Below are 16,923 nucleotides of genomic sequence, written 5' to 3'. Positions count from 1 at the left end.
AGGGAAAATCAATCAGGAGGGAGGCGAGAGCAGTAGGCTGTGACCACCACCTGCAAAGCCGTTCTCTCTTAACTGGAGAGACTGATACCCCTGAAGTTTAACTCCCTTTGTTTTACATGGTGATCAAGTGTTCCCTTAATTTTCCTTTAGCAGTGGATATAGATTATAGTGTATATAGATGTGCAATGGTTTTGAACCAGATTATGCAATGCTCAACACTCTTTGCTGCTATTAACATCTAATCTCTGCACTATTCTACTTTCTTCTATCTGGTATACTGTATGTTTTTTTCTATTGTTGTATAGTGTTATTATTATTATTATGCCATATGTATTCTGCAGTACCCACTTTGATATCTGTAATAATGGGAATTTAACAATTATTGGACTAATAAAAGCTATCTATCTAGATTGTTGGTAGTGTGGCTTTAGGGAGAGAGAGAGCAGGAAAATCAAATAAACCTCTTTGTGTGTGTGTGTGTGTGTGTGTGTGTGTGTGTGGGGGGGGGGGGGGGGTCTTAAAGTTGTGTGCAGTGCAGTTACAGGGTAGGGGTAATTAGACAACAACTTTCACTCTGTTTTCCAATCAAATCAAAAGTCAATTATTCCATTGCAAAAATATAACAGAGTGCATTAAACCAGTTTATTAATGTAGGAGATTCCTGACTCAACCATTTTTTTTTTGTGCGATATTTTATTTTTTTTAACCGACCAACCAGCAGTGTTCAGTGCAAGGAGGACTTGAAAACTGAAGTCTTTTTTCCTCTTCCATGCCATTTGTGTTTTTCAGTAACTTAGATTCCTAAAATACATGGCATGTAAGAGCACATTTGTTATGTCTTTTAAAAAAAATTGTTTATGGATTTTTTACACGTTTCATATTTGAAATCTTTGAAATGTGGATTCTGTGATATTTTTACACCAATTAAAGAAAAATCTTTTGCTCCAACCATCTTAATATAAAAACAGCATCTGTTCAGTGATTGCAAACACAGCTTAAATGACATTTTATTTCTGGTTTGCTTGTAATTTTATGTTTAACACCTGATTACGGCTGCAAAATCTAAAATGCACGACAGCTTCTTACAGTAATTAACAAACTCTCTTGTCTGTTGTTCCTCAGAGTGCTGGAGCCCAAACCCTCACAGCAGGCCGTCGTTCACCAGTATCTTGAGGCGACTGCTGGCCATTGAGCAGTCGGCCATGTTTCAGATGCCTCTGGAGTCCTTTCACTCCTTACAAGAAGACTGGAGGCTGGAGATCCAGCAGATGTTTGACGAGCTCAGGGCCAAAGAGAAGGTGAGAAGTGGTGGACTTTTATAAAAACCGGTCCACATGTAAAAATTATTTTGGGGACTGCTACATGTACACAGATGCTCTCTATACATTATATATTCAGTCTTGAGGTTAGAAGGCACATCGTGCAAAGACAGCAGTTTAATATTGTGATATCACAGAACTTTAGATTCCAGCTAAAAGTGGACAACTGTTAGTAAAATTTAACTTTACATTCATGTGCACTTCTTTTCTCCTTTTCCTTTTTTGTTTGAGCTGATTTATTCAAACAGACATGCTTTAATAGAAGTCACATTTTGCATGGAGGTGAGAGGAATCTCACCATGTCACATCTGTGCTGTTTCTGCAAATAAGAATCAAATTAGCAACAAGCAAAATGCCAAAAAAAAAAAAAAAAGGTGTTAAAAGAGGTGTCGCAGTAACCGCTTCATCTTCCTCTTCCTCTCTGTAGGAGCTGAGATCATGGGAGGAGGCGCTGGCCCGGGCAGCCGAGGAGCAGAGGGAGCAGGAGGAGCAGCTGAGGAAGAGGGAGCAGGAGCTGGCCGAGAGGGAGATCGACATCGTTGAACGAGAGCTGAACATCATCATCCACCAGATGTACCAGGAGAAGCCCAGCGTCAAGAAAAGGAAGGGCCACTTCAAGAAGAGCCGATTACTGAAGCTGGGCAGAGACAGCAACTGTATCAGTCTGCCCTCTGGTGGGTGGACAAAGGAATCACACTCACAGTTTTAATCTGGTGATTCAGGCGCACAAAGCTGCTAGTTTGATGTCACTTCCTGTTACACTGGGTATTTTCAGGTTGAAAATTTAGGACACTGGCTGTGTTTTATATCATCACAAAAAAGTGACCTCATATATTTTTTCCCTAATCTATGCAACCTTTTTACACCACTAAGAAAAAAACAAAATTTCAACTTAATTACTTCAGTTATTTTCTTAATTTTGAGTTATTATCTCAGAAATTTAAGTTAGAAGGATGACATTTTGAGATAATAACCCCAAATTTTGGCTTTTTCAGTTCTAAAATAACTGGAAGAAAGTCCCAGGTATAAATGATGCATTCCATTTACCTCGGAAGTTGGATATTGGAGCTGGGAGTGACATCACTCCCGAGTTGAGCACGTTCCTTTAGTAAAGTTGGAAAAGTACGAAAAAAACAGGATTTGTTTTGTTGCTTAACAAAGTTGAGCCATTATGCATTACTAGAAATGCTGCGCAGTGCCTTTTTTTTTTTTTTTTTGCACTTAAACACATCACTGCTGCACATTCATGGATGGAGCCTGGTCAGTGCTCTCCATATGGCTCATTTAGTGAGTTGCAAATACACTTGACTCAACTCAACTTCTGACTTCAGCTGGAACACACCATTAACCCCTGATGAGGGGCTGTGCCCTTGGACACTCACTATTAATCATGTGAGTCATTACATAGGCCAAGGTGTGAAAAACAACATCACGGGGGCCAAAGTGTAAAATCTCTCTAAGACATTGCCCCACCCTCACCATTATGTAAGCTGTTGAGGTCGCTTGTAGCAAGGGTTAAGTGGGGGTTGAAACGCCCGAGAAGGGATCTTGAGACTGCATTCTAGGTGGCAGGTAGCTGTTCACTGATATGATGGGGCAGTGTTATCTCCTTTCCTTTCAGAAATAATGGTCCGCTGTATCGTCTGTTAAACGAGGTAATAAAGGGCACATCAAAGCACCTTTCCTTTGTATTTAGAGAATTCGAACTGCTCTCTTCACCCAGTTAGGAACCTTGCCAAGCAAAATCGATTATTTGAGCACAGCCACAGACTGCTCCAAGCACCGCTGATCAGTGCAAATCCAGGGACACTTCAGACCATTTTACCTCAAAGAGGTGTAGCTGTACAGAAAAACCACATGTTTGGTCAGTTTTTATATTAATGTACTTCAGTGTGGAGATGTAGAATTTAAAAGTTTTCCCCATCTCTGCATGGGTTCTTCTCTGGCTTCATCCCACAATCCAAAGATGTGCATGTTAATTGGTGATTTTTAAATTGACTGTGAGCATGCACAGTTGGTTGCCTCTCTGCATTTGTAAGGGGATATAGGAAAGCCAAGGTATATGTTCTTGTGGTGTCCAAAACCTCTGTTTCCATCAAAGAAAAGTGCATAATGGAGAAATCAGAGAAAAAAGTGGAGATGGCTCCTGTGTGGCTCCTTTTTATAATGTAATTTTTGTTTAACCTCAAAACAATCTGCACTTTGTTTTGTGTGTGTGTGTGTGTGTGTGTGTGTTTCCGTGTTTCCAAAGGCACAATTTATTTGTCAATTCTATATCTATGAGTCTATTCTTTTGTCATTTAAATGTTTCTCATATTTCTATCTTTGCAGGCTTCGAGCATAAGATCACGGTGCAGGCATCGCCCAGCGTGGACAAGAGGAAAACCCAGGGGAGCGAGAGCACCACACCCCCTGCCAGCCCCGGGGTCATACCCCGACTGAGAGCCATCAGATGTGAGTGTTAACGCCCATAAAGGCTCTACAGGAGCCTCCAGACAAAAACCACTAGGTTCAGGAACAGCTTTTTCCCCACAGCTGCCCCCCAACACCCACCACCCTTCACACACATACACAAGCACACATAGTTTCGATCACCTCACTCACATATGCACTCATTAACCCCCCCTTCCCCCCCGGACTGAGTATATTATTGTCCAGTGAAGATATGGATTACAGTTTTCTGAATGTTCGCTGTGCCTCCCAGTGACACCGAGCGATGGCAGTAAGACGTGGGGCCGCAGTGCTGTGTGTAAGAAGGAAGACCTGACGACCACTAAGAAGAAAGGACGCACCTGGGGCCCGAGCTCCACCCATCAGAGAGAGAGAGTCGGCGGGGAGGAAAAGTATGTTGACAGCTTAAATTCAAGTTATGAAGATGTAAATAATTTTAAAATAATTAACAGTGTGAAGGATTGAATGTTTCTCTAAAGACTGGGACTTTAAACAAATGGCTTTTTAGCCAACATTGTTGTTGTTCAGGGCGTTATCTGGCTGTATGCTTCATATAACATCAGTTAACTGGCCCCCTTGAACTTTTTAGCGAGGCAGAACTGACTTACCAAAATATATGTGTATATTATCCTTTAGTCAAATAAAGCAAAACAAATAACAATAAAATACATTAATCATAGTGTGAGTACTTAGTTAAGTAAGTTAGTCTTATATTAATGACCTGTTACAATCCAGTGGCCTGTACAGTTCACTACCCAACACACATAAGACAGAAATATAATTTACTTACAGATATATTTAAATGGCATAACTGTGTTATTAATAGTTTTAAATAATAGCTGACTGTTATTGCTAGTGTGTGTAAGTGAAGGCACAGTTTAGGATACATTGTTGTTGTCTCAGTGGCAGTGGAGCAAGGATCCAAATGCAGGATGCACAGATTGGGAGAAAACAAACAAAAAGGAGGCTTTTCTTGGCTTATTACAATAACCATGGGAAACTATGGGAAGAATCATTGAGAACAAATGAAGCTGTTTACTAACTTAATAAACTAACACAACACTTTTCCTGTGCCGTCACATGAAACGGGCAGTGTTGCCAGTGCTGACCAATCACAGTTATGGATAAATGTACTAGCAGCAGAGTGGCTGATTTTTGCAAAGGAAGATGAAATTGTAATAGAAAAATATGAAGAGGTTAAACACAATACAGACTGAAAGGCTTTGGGGATCATCAATATTCTTTGGACTGACGAGACAAAAGCAGAACTCTTTGGAAAGTTTGAGTTTTGTTACATCTGACATAAAACGAACACAAAAAAAAAAACCTCAGGCCAACAGTTAAAGATGGTGGTGATAGTGTGATGGTCTGGGGCTGCTTTGCTGCTTCAGGACCTGGATAACTTGCCGTAATTGATGGAACCAGGAATTCTGCTCTCTACCAAGAAAATCCGGAAGGAGAGTGCCCAGTAATCAGTTCATGCCCTGAAGCTCAAATACACTTGAGTTATGCAGCAGGAAAATTATGTGAAACACAGCAGGAAGTCCAACTCTGAGTGCCTCAAAGAAAACAGGAGCAAAATGAAGGTTTTTGAGTGGCCTAGTCAAAATGCAGGCTTAAATCAGATTGATATATGGATTGGCGCAAACATAAAACCTAGTAACAAAACCTGACAGGCCACACTTAAAATGTTCATCTAGAGATAAATTATGGATTTTGTGCTGAATAAATTCCAACAGCAGACATATCACACATACAGAAAGTCACAGCTCTTTAATTTTGAACCACGGGCTTTGCTTACTGTAAGAATACAATAAACCTGCTGAAAGTACAGTGTCAACACTTGCAGGATTATGAGGCTCGCTGTCTGTTCACCTACAAGCAGGAAAAAAATTCTTCTTCAGATATTCGTCTGCACAGATTATCTTTCATAACACACAGAAACAAAACCTTTCGATCAATATCTCATTACAGTGAGCGGAGCAGCCAGAAGCAGAGTGATCATCTTTGTTTTGTGTGAATCACATCCTCAAATGGCATCGACTTATATTTATATCCCCTTTTATGTTAAAAGTAATCTTTTTACTGCGCCTGTTGCCTCTATTAATATATTAGAAATTAGCGTTGAGTTTTGATATCCTGGCAGTCTAATTTTAATTCCCTGTCTGTAGGCTGAAGTCACTGGGTGAGGGATCCAAAGTTTGGTCATCCAGTGCGCCAAATCTGGGCAAGTCCCCCAAACATGCCCCCATGACCGCTGGTTTCTCCAGCCTGAATGAAATGGGTGAGTCTTTTCATTTCCTTGTGAGTTCTGCATCACCTACACGGTCACAAGGATCAATTTCATCTTTTTTTTCCTGTGTTTAACAGAGGAGTGCAGTGAATTTGAGGAATCACCAGGTTCCTTACTGCCCTCGGAGTCCAGCAGTAATGGGGCCATAGAGGACTCAGGGTCCCTGTGGAGCAGCCTGGGGCCCAACATGGCGTCTGCTGTTGGGAATATGAGCTCCTGTCAGGCGGCTGGAGGCCTGGGGACGGGTGTGAGCTACCAGGACTCGATTCGACGCTGCAGTCAGAGGAAGAAGAGTGATATGTTGCTGCTGGGTTGCGCCTCTCTACTTGCCTCTGTGGGTCTGGGACAGGACCTGCTCCAGCTGGGAAAGCAGCAGGTAGGAACATCTGAACAAATCACAAGACTTCTGGTGAAAACCTTCTTTTCCACATGATTGTGCATGTAATTTTTTGCCATAGTTTTTTTTTTTAAATAGTGCATTACAGCAATGATCAAAGAAATTATTTAATATTGTTTTTGCAGGTCAAATTTTGGCAGCATCTGTGAATGTTTTTTTTTCTCAGAATAAGAGTAATGCTCAGCATGTTAATCTGATCTGATGTTTTCAGGTGCTTCAGGATGAGCAGGACCACCGAGAGGAGCGTAAGAAGAAGGAAGGTCTCTTCCAGCGGACGGGACGCTTCCGTCGCAGCACCTCTCCACCCAGCCGAAACCTTTCCCTGTCTCTCTCCAGACACCACGACTCCACGCTTCCCTGCTTGGACCCTTCTCCCTCTGTAACACTCCTCTCTTTGTCCTCTCTGTCGGACTGCAACTCCACTAAATCCCTTCTCCCCTCTGACCCAGACGATTACCCCCTGACCCTGACGGCCGGGGTCAGAACACCAGCGGCGACTCCGGCTCCTGCCCTCAACCCACTCTTGGACCTGCGGGCCGAGAGCTTCAAGAAGGAGCCCAACCAGTCGCTCACGCCCACCCACGTGTCTGCAACCATGGCCATGAACCGAGGACACAGACGCACCCCTTCCGACGGGGCGATACGACCCAGAGCCCAAACTCTGGGACACCACAGGACACCGTCAGATGGGAGCATGCCCATGCCTCCTCCACCACACATTACAACAAACAAAGGTACAGGACACATGATTTAAAAACTGTTTTTGTTTTTTCTCAACCATAACACATTATTTTTACCAAAGTAATACCCTACAGCCACAGTGGCTTTATGAGCACAGAGAAAGCTGCAATTCTTACAGTTCATCCAGTATTTATTGAGAAAAACCTCATGAGATAATTTTTTTTTATTTACAGAAGGAAACTAAACAGGATGGCAGCAAAATAAGAGACAACAAACACATACTATAAAACAAATAGACCTGAGCAACCAGAAAGAAGGTCTTGTTATAACAATTACACCTCTCACAAAGTGGTTTTAACATGATTTTTTGACTGTTTTTCTCCCCTTTTTATGTTCAAGTGCCTATAGGAAGAGGAAGTGCCCAATCATGCTTCTAGATCTTAACTGGTTACTTCAACGTGATGATAATATACATTTTAGTTTATGGGTGTGGCAATCTGGAACAAATCAGTCTAACTTTTAATCAGAATCAGAATATTTTATTAATCTCATGGATTAAAGTGCTTTGATGCTCGATTAAAAGATAGAAAATATGAAAACAGAAAAAGTTAAAAAAAAGAAAAAATTAGGCTCTCCACTCCTGGTGCAGTAAGTTGAAATAAAGACTCCAAATTTAAACAATACAATAATAATACAGAGTTGCTAATACAAACAGGATATTACAAGTGAAAATAGTCCCGGTGTCGTGGGGAGGAGTTGTAAAGTTTGATGGCCACAGAAAGGAATGATTTCCTGTGGCGTTCTGTGCCGCGTCGTAGTGGAGTGAGGTTTTTTTCTTAACGTTCTCCTGTGATTGTTCAGCACGTCATGGAGAGCCTCTGAAGGATTGCCTAATATTGTTCATAACTTGGACAGCATCCTCCTTTTTGACACTGCTGTCAGAGAGTTGAGCTTCACATCCACAATGTTACTGGTCTCAGTTTTTGTTGTTGGTATTTGTTACCATTAGTCTGCTGCCCTACAGCATAGATGGCACTGATGACATTTGCCACCATGAAACATCTAAGCAACAGATATTACCAACAGATATTAAAGGACCTCAGTAGTCTCAGAAAGTAGACAGGTTTGGCCCATCTTATAAAGGGCTTCTGCATTTTCTGTGTGAACACAAAGGTATTTGTAATCCTCCACTGTCTCCACACGGTCTACACAACACCCCAATGAATGGAAGCAGGGGTCACCAGTGTTCTGAGCCTCCTCCTGTCCCCCAACAGAGTCTTTGGGAGATGAAGAATGTTGAGTTTGTGAAAGCTGCACTGGGGAATCACAAGGCTGGGATTGTACTGGATTGCGCAGGGACACATGGATGAATCTCTGCCTGGAAGATGGAATTGTACCTGATGGATTATAGTGTAATGCCTGTATAGACGCCACAAATGAGGGAAGGGGAACGTTGATTATGAAATTTACATCACCCAGACCGTCACACACTCACAAATGTGGAAGCAATAACAGTGGCAAACTGGATACTGTACGGAACAACTTCTGCTACTTCTGCTTCTTCTTGCTGCTGCCTTTAGTTAGTATCTTTACACAAATATACATACAAGATACAAGATCCATCCATCCATCCATTCGCTTCCGCACATCCTGTTAAGGGTCGCGGGGGGGCTGGAGCCTATCCCAGCTGTCATAGGGCGAGAGGCAGGGTACACCCTGAACAGGTCGCCAGCCTGTTGCAGGGCCAACACAGAGGGACAGGCGACCTTTCACACTCACATTCATGCTCTCACACCAATGGGCAATTTAGATTAGCCAATTAACCTAACCCCAGTAAGTGCATGTCTTTGGAATGTGGGAGGAAACCGGAGTACCCGGAGGAAACCCACGCAAGCACGGGGAGAACATGCAAACTCCACACAGAGAGAGGGAGAGGCCTGGGCCAAGGTGGAATCGAACCCAGGCCTTCTAGATGGTATTCTAACTGTGAGGCAGCAGTGCTAACCACTACGCCACCGTGCTGCCCTAGATACAAGATATTGTAAGTTTTTTCAGAAAATAAATTGTTTAAGTACTGAGAGCCAATCTTTTTAAGTTCATCCACACAACAAAAAATAATCTTGTTATCTTTACTGCGTTTCATCTGCGTTGTTCATTTGGTATAGACCCTTTTCACATAACGTCACACAACTTCCGTTCGGCCTCGATGCTGGGGATCTTTACTTCCGGTGGGTGGAGTTTACGCAGTCTAATACATTTGCCACAAATACGGTGTTAGGATATACTATGACATGCAGACAAGTTTTCACTGACAACACGTTAAAACGGGACAAAGGCTACAAATTCTCCATTGAACATTATGGAGGTACGTGTTTTTGTCTTTTCTAGCTGTTAATTAATAGGATAGCATTAGTCAGTTTGTTAGCTAGCTAACATTACATGACCTTTCTGCTTTGCAAATAGAACGTCTTTAGGCTCTAATCTTGATCAGGTCCTTATAGTATATCCAGGGTTGCAACCTGTCACCATAAATAAGCAATTGTTTGTTTTTTGGCAGTTAAATGTGGTTTCCCGGTGCTGCCTGAGCATCCTGCAGTTTCAGTTGCCTACAGACACCAGTTATGCTAATAGATTAACAGTAAATAAATAAATATTCTCAAAAACTATATATATATATATATATATATATATATATATATATATATATATATATATATATATATATATATATATATATATATATATATATATATATATATATGAGAGAGAGAGAGATAGATATACATACATACATATATATATGTGTGTGTGTGTGTGTGTGTGTGTGTGTATGTATATATATATATATATATATATATATATATATATATATATATTAGGGGTGGGACTCGATTAAAAAAATTAATCAAATTAATTACAAGCTTTGTAATTAATTTATCGAAATTAATCGCATTTTAATCACATTTCAATATTTGACATGAGAAATTTAAGTTTAGTTGATGAATGAATCAATATACATAAGCTTAAACTTCAAAATGTTGTTTATTTTCCCACCAGTCTACTACACAGACCAATGAAGGGTGGAAGTGCTCCTGTGATAAGCAAACTCCTGAAATTAAAGTTAAGCATCATAACTGGATAGTTTTATTCAACATTAATGTCTCACTTGTTATAGTTGGAAATTAATCATTAGCTCAGCTGTATTCCTTGATGTTGAAATGTGTTATGCTTGTTTTAACAGCTTATTTTGAATTAAAGACTTAAAATTAAACCACAAAAAGGAGAAAAAGTTCGTTCTCCGTTTAACAGCTGCTTTTACACAGCTGTGCTTCGCACTCACGGTTGCTAGGCGACATGAGCTACGCAGAGGTGACGGCAGCTGATATGAAGGCTAGCCGCTCACTTCCGGCCTTTGTGGTGTTCGTGGGCTGCGAAAGACGTGGGCCGTGTCCTTCGCAGGATGCGGCCCCTAATTTGGACATTGTGCGTCGATATAATCTGTATGCCGGGAACTCGCGCACTGAGAAACGTTCCACGGTGCAAAGTGCGATTAAAATGCGTTAAAATTTTTAACGCGTTAATTTCCCCATAATTAATTAATCGAAATTAACGCATTAAAGTCCCACCCCTAATATATATATATATATATATATATATATATATATATATATATATATATATATATATATATATATATATATATATATATATATATATATATATATATATATATATAATATAGCCCCCAGCTATTTAAAGATAGTAATACATTTCTAAGACAAACATAAGAGTGAATAGTATGCATTGCTTTTCATATATGCCCTGTATATTATCTTTGCCAATTTATAATAAAATTTTACTGTTAAAATTTGCAGCAGCTTAAACTAACTATTAAAAGAGTTACAAACATGTACAGAGAGGTGATTAGTGTGACTGTCCTAGTTTGCAAGGTCTCATGACATAAAGAAATCTATGTTATAATTGACATATCTCACTTTGCAGGTCCTCTGCCAGATCCTCACATCATGGCCAGCAGGGAGAAGCTGAAAGCAGGGATATACAAGCTGCTGCATGGACTTGAGGGGGATGAGGAGCTTATCCTGTCAATGAGACAGAGACTTGATCATTTCTATCATGACATCTGCATGGATGTCTTCTTAAGTTGTAAACCCTGAGGAATTTAGTTTAATGTTGTAGTGCAGGCCTATTCAATTACTTTTTCTTCTGGGCCAGATTTGAAAATTTTGAGATGCCACTGGGCCGAAGACCCCTACTTATATTATTTCTTGAGATTTAACTCTAAATATGCTAACACCTGAACTAAGTCATAACAATAAATACAGGAATTCACAATAAAGGCTTTATACTGCATCATTTATTGATGAGCAAAATAATTCAAGTGCATTGCAAATTTTAACATTTGGTCTAAACCTTGACCAGAATATTTTTAACAAGGCATCTATTCACCACACATATGTTTAATAAAAAAAAATGTAATAATAACAACTTTTTGCAACAGTAAAGTCTTCTATAACATTTTAGATGTATTTGCAAAAGTGCATTTGTTGAACTAGAAAGACCAACTGATGCAGTGCATTAAATATTTCAACAAAAGAAATTGCACCAAGTGAACACTTAATAACTGTAAAATTTAAGCTTCTTCTGCATATTCAAAGTAATGCTGACTTAATGAGTTCAGTCTTAGATTTCAGTCTTTGGGGTAAAATAAACAGATTTATCAGTCCAAGCAGGGTTAAAACGGCGATTTTCATTGTCAGTTTTACGTTTTTGACCTGTCAGTGATATATTTTGGCGGTTGTCGCACTTGGAGAGAGTATTCTGGGCTGGCGTTGCTAGTGGTGCGTTCAAGTACAAGAGGAAGGGCGGGATTTTTTAAAACTGTCACAGCAAATATGATTTAAATGCGTTTTTGCAGCTTATGTTGGGTCAGTCAGGGGGTGGGCCAGTCAAAGGGGGTTCGCGGGCCGGATGTGGCCCCTGGGCCGCTAATTGAATAGCCCTGTTGTAGTGCAATTGATATGCCTTTCGTAAATACATTTTCTCTGCCAATGCAAAATGGACTTAAATTGCGTATGTACTTCACACACACACACATATATTTTTTTGTCAACAATCATTGCTCCATGTACAGTGTTTAATAGAATTATTAAATGTTTGCAAGAAACTGCCACAAATTTTGTTGTATTTTATGTTTCCCCTGTTCTACCCGTGGAAACCCCTTTAATCTCAGTTCTTTTATTTAGCTTGTATTTTGTATAATATCTTGAGCTAGCTATTTGATTCATGGAGCTCATGTTGAAGCCAGGGAGCAGAACTGAACACATGAGTCAACAGTTCTTTACTCTGTTGCCTGTTTTACTTGTCAGATGTTTGTAGAAGATTCAAATAATTCGTTCTCCTTTCATAAGTTTGGGAAAAAGCATCTTTTTTTAAACGTGCTGTTTTGATTTGCTGTAGTATGTGTTTCTAATCTGATACGGAAAAAAGATCCTGATGGCTTCAAAATAAAACAAATGGCACAAAAAAGTGATGATTTCTGACATGAGAAATGCTTTTTACCCCCAATATCACTCCCTTGCTTATGAAGTTTTTGTCAATATCAGGCTAATAATTCAGATAAGATTGAATAAATGTTCAATATGAAATGCTACTTTAAAATAACTCTCATTTTATGTTAGGAATAGTAAAATAGTGAATAGAATCGGTACTTGTGCTCAATCTGTAATAAATTCAAAAATTTCACTTTCAGAAATAATTGTAGATATCTACCTACTGATCAGAAGGTCAGCGGTTCGATTCCCGGCTCCTTCGCGCTGCATGTCAAAGAATCCATTGGCAAGATACTGAACCCCAAGTCACTGTCTGACACAAGCATTGGAATATGAATGTGTTTGAATGTTAAACAATAAAAGCACTTAGCTTAGTTACTCATGGAAGTGCTTGTGTGAATGGGTAAATGTGAACATGCTGTATGAGTGCTCACACAGAGTAGAAAAGCACTATATAAGAACTAGTCCATTTACCAAATAGTTATGCTTTACATGTACCTGCAAAAATCAAGTTAATTCTACTTAAGAAAATCATTAAATACATTTAACAAAATGAAGTAATTTATACAAAGGTTTTTTTTGTTTGATCTACTTAATGAAATGAAGTTGCTTTTACTTGCAAATTTCATTTACTACATTGAAAAAGTTGAGTGATTTACACAAAGTTTAGTTTTGCTTAATCTACTTAACAAAATTAAGTTCACTTTACTTGGATTTTATATTTCATGTAAAGAAATAAGTAAGTACTTGAACACAGAAAAGTCTTGCTTGATCAACATAAATAAATTATGCAAATAGTTGCCTTAATTTTATTATGTAGATAGGGCAGGATATTTTTATCAGTGCATCCTTTGTCCAATAAATCCACTATCCCTCCTTTGCACATGTCCAAATCATCTCAGCCTTACCTCTCTAATTTTGTCTACAAACTGCTCGGCCCAACATGTTGGGATGAAGTAAGATGCGCATTTTGTATTCCAGCTTCTGGACATTCTAGTTTCAGTGGGGCAGACTTCTGCTGTCACATTGTCAATTCTCCATTTAAACATATGTGTGATTATTTTCCTGTGACTAAATATAAAAGCAACATGAAGGACCACAACAGATGTAAAGTCTGCATTTGCTTCTCAGTCTGAAATGTTGGAAAAACATTAATATTGTGAGCTGTTCTCAACCGCTGCAGTATGCATATTCAGACGGCCCAGCGTTGAACAAAATAATACTTGCTTATACCGTGTAGTACTTATTTCTTACTAACTTTCATACACTGAAAAAATCTGAGGCAACTTAAATTATACACAAATTTGCAGTTAGTGGGCTAATATATGCAAAATATTGCCTCATTATCTGATCTGCAGCTGCAGCTGCTGAATATTTTCTAGTAAATTAGTCTGCAGATGAATTTCTTACTTAATTGTTTTGTGCATGAAATGTGATGCAAAACATCTTATTTGTCATCGTTAGTTTCAACCCACAGGCATGAATTTTACTGTCATTTACAACAAACTCATATCTGAGAAACTTGAACCACAAAATGTTTGCTTGAAAGACGACACACCTCTCTTATTCTTCTCAGGTATGCAGGACACATTGGATATCCCCCGACTACCTGACCCCTCCGCTCTCTATCCTCATCGTCGTAAAGCTCCCGCTCCACCGATCCCTGACCCAGATCCTCACAGCCTCATCAACCCCCTGGAGAGGCCCAAGACGCTGGAGTTTGCACCCCGGCCGAGGCCAACGCCGTCCCGGATGCGAGCTGACCCCTGGAAGCTGGGCTCTCTTTCCCGGACCCTGAGCTCATCGCCGGGCAGCAGCTGCGACAGTCCCCTCGGTTCAGGGGACAGCAGCGCCAGTGCGGCACGACCCAACCTGATGGACATGGACATGGAGGGCCAGAATCTGGACCACACTGTTCCCCTGTGTGGGCAGCTGCAGCCTGCCACTCTGTGTGGACAACAGTACTCATAAAAATCAAAGAAATGAACATTTGAAGTTTTTTTTTGTTTTTTTTTGCATTTAAACCTGTTCCAGGACATTACAGCTTGGGCCGAATGGAATGCCTACTGATGTCTGAGCCGAGCAAAGTGCACTCACTCAAGTTTGCAAAAACATCCCAGTTCTTGTCACGTGTTTTAAAACACTTATTGCAAACCATCTCTCTTGTGTGCCCTAATAAGGTGTTAAACCCTCACAGAAAGCTATTCCCCAATAGTGCTCACTAACCTGCACGACACTGAGGGTCCAAGAGGCCTTTTAACAGCCTTGTAGTGTGCCCATTCCCACTTTACCCAGCTTTTCCTGCTCGGAAGCCATCTCTACCTGCTTCTTAGTGCCCCGTGGCCTGGTTACATTTTCTCAAAAGCCATTTGAGTACTTAAAAAGCCACTCTTTGACTTCACTAACTGGTCATTTCAATCCATCTGCTTGTACTTTTGTCTGTCTGTGTAGCTTCCCAGTTTCTGCTTGCATCTTTTCCCCTGAAGGTGGAGCATTTCCATAATTTAAAAAAAAAAATGAGGAGCTAATCTTGTGAAAATCTTGTGTCCTTGTTCTTATTTTGCACACTGTTTGTTATGCCAGTGCACAAACATGCCCTATAAGCTCTCCATCAGCTTTGCCTTTTTCATCCTCACACGTGTCATCCACCGTCCTCTTCCCTCCGAGACTGAGACAAGAAAAGCCTTTTTCTCACAGCACTGGTGGACTTGGTATATCCTCAGCCTTGTAAAAGTAAAATCAGAGTTTATTTTCTCAGTGCTTGCACCATCCCTGCTGCAGCCTGTTAGCAATTTTTTCTTTCTGTAGGCTCAGCAGCCCCAGTGTGTGTGTGTGTGTGTGTGTCTTTGTGTGAATGTGTATATATTACTGTAAATGTGTGGATTAACAAGATGGCTTTTTCAGTGCATGTCATTTTATGCGTGAATGGTTTAAAATAAGACCACTAGTTGCCACACATCTGTTCATCTCTTAGGTACTTCTTTTTGATGGTAACATTCCTCACTGGCTGTCTGGTTGCGTCCTGTTCCCGCCACCGAAATGGACACAAAGTAGAAAACACTGAGAGAAACCCGACACTTGATTTCTTGATTTATGTTCTCTCCTTTGACCTGCTGTGTTCAACATCATCTGCACTTTATGTTGTGCAACTTGTGGACCAACTCGGCACAAAGTGCTCCAGTCACTGCTGACAAATCAACTTTTTATCTCCGGAGTAATTTTTGAACAGAGGGACGGTTCATCCTGGCTGCAGATGTTATTTACTTGACTGTGCAGATTTCTTTACATGAGTGTGTGCGCGCAGGTGTATGTGTGTGTGTGTGTGTGTGTGTGTATGTGTTATTATTTGTACGGGAAGATGACAATCCCATTGGTTGAAGGGTGAGCCCAAACTCATTCTCGTTGTGTGGTTAAGAACACTGAGTATTTATTAAAATATTATTATTATGGAAAAGGGTTAATTATGATTGCAATGCTCTTCCTGGGATATCTGTATATATTTGTTAATATAAAATGAAAAACCAAGGAAAACCTGGGAAACGTGGGAAACTGGAACATCTTCAGTCTTCAGTCTCAACCTGTGACATTTCTGGGTTCAATGAAGAATAAATGTGAAATGAATGAGAGACCATAAAATAAAAACAAAGAAAGATGCTTCAGTGTCAGGACTGCATCTGATTTTATTATTGTCATGAAGTCATAGAGTGTTTGGAGAAGAAGCAGAAGTAAGAGCATCAGGCTCGGCCCAAAGTACAAGTGCAAAATTATCAACGAAATGTACTTAAAGGGGCAGTTCACCCCCAAATTAAACATGGGCACGTTTTTCCTCTGCAGTGCTGTTCATTCTTCTGGATGGTTCGGGTGTGAGATATAAGCTGTAGAGATATCTACTTTCTTTTTTAATATAAATGAGCTTAAATGTGCACCCACCATGGCATGCTCAAAAACCCGAACACCCAGGAGTAGTGTCTCTGCGGAAATCATGACCCGGTTCCTCAGAAAGCAGAAGGCAGCATGCATCTACAAGCTCACAAAGCTTTTTACTTGGACTTAAAGGGACAGATCATCCTGAGATCAAATGTTTGTGTTTTCACAATTTGGGGTGTCTCTTTCCAAAAATCACGACAAATCCATAAAACATCCTGTAAACAGTTTCATGTCAGAATCAGACTCAATCAGCTTTATTAGCCAAGTATGTGCATACATACAAGG

General features: G+C 40.1%; 1 protein-coding gene across 1 annotated transcript in view; it reads left to right on the top strand.

Annotated features, from left to right (window-relative positions):
- The window catches only part of map3k10 (mitogen-activated protein kinase kinase kinase 10), a 53,983-nt gene extending 37,618 nt beyond the window's left edge, over positions 1 to 16,365 (top strand). The window contains exons 5-12 of the mRNA XM_030744422.1: positions 1,123 to 1,298; positions 1,747 to 1,993; positions 3,651 to 3,773; positions 4,024 to 4,162; positions 5,942 to 6,054; positions 6,141 to 6,439; positions 6,672 to 7,194; positions 14,288 to 16,365. Of these exons, the coding sequence (XP_030600282.1) occupies positions 1,123 to 1,298; positions 1,747 to 1,993; positions 3,651 to 3,773; positions 4,024 to 4,162; positions 5,942 to 6,054; positions 6,141 to 6,439; positions 6,672 to 7,194; positions 14,288 to 14,682 (2,015 nt within the window). The 3' untranslated portion in view covers positions 14,683 to 16,365. The remainder of the gene's footprint in view (positions 1 to 1,122; positions 1,299 to 1,746; positions 1,994 to 3,650; positions 3,774 to 4,023; positions 4,163 to 5,941; positions 6,055 to 6,140; positions 6,440 to 6,671; positions 7,195 to 14,287) is intronic.
- The last annotated feature ends 558 nt before the right edge of the window (positions 16,366 to 16,923 follow it).

The sequence above is a fragment of the Archocentrus centrarchus genome, chromosome 13, assembly GCF_007364275.1.
Source record: "Archocentrus centrarchus isolate MPI-CPG fArcCen1 chromosome 13, fArcCen1, whole genome shotgun sequence".
Classification (NCBI taxonomy): Eukaryota; Metazoa; Chordata; class Actinopteri; order Cichliformes; family Cichlidae; genus Archocentrus; species Archocentrus centrarchus.
The sequence above is the reverse complement of the archived record's forward strand: the minus strand, read 5'-3'. Positions and strand labels throughout refer to the sequence as shown.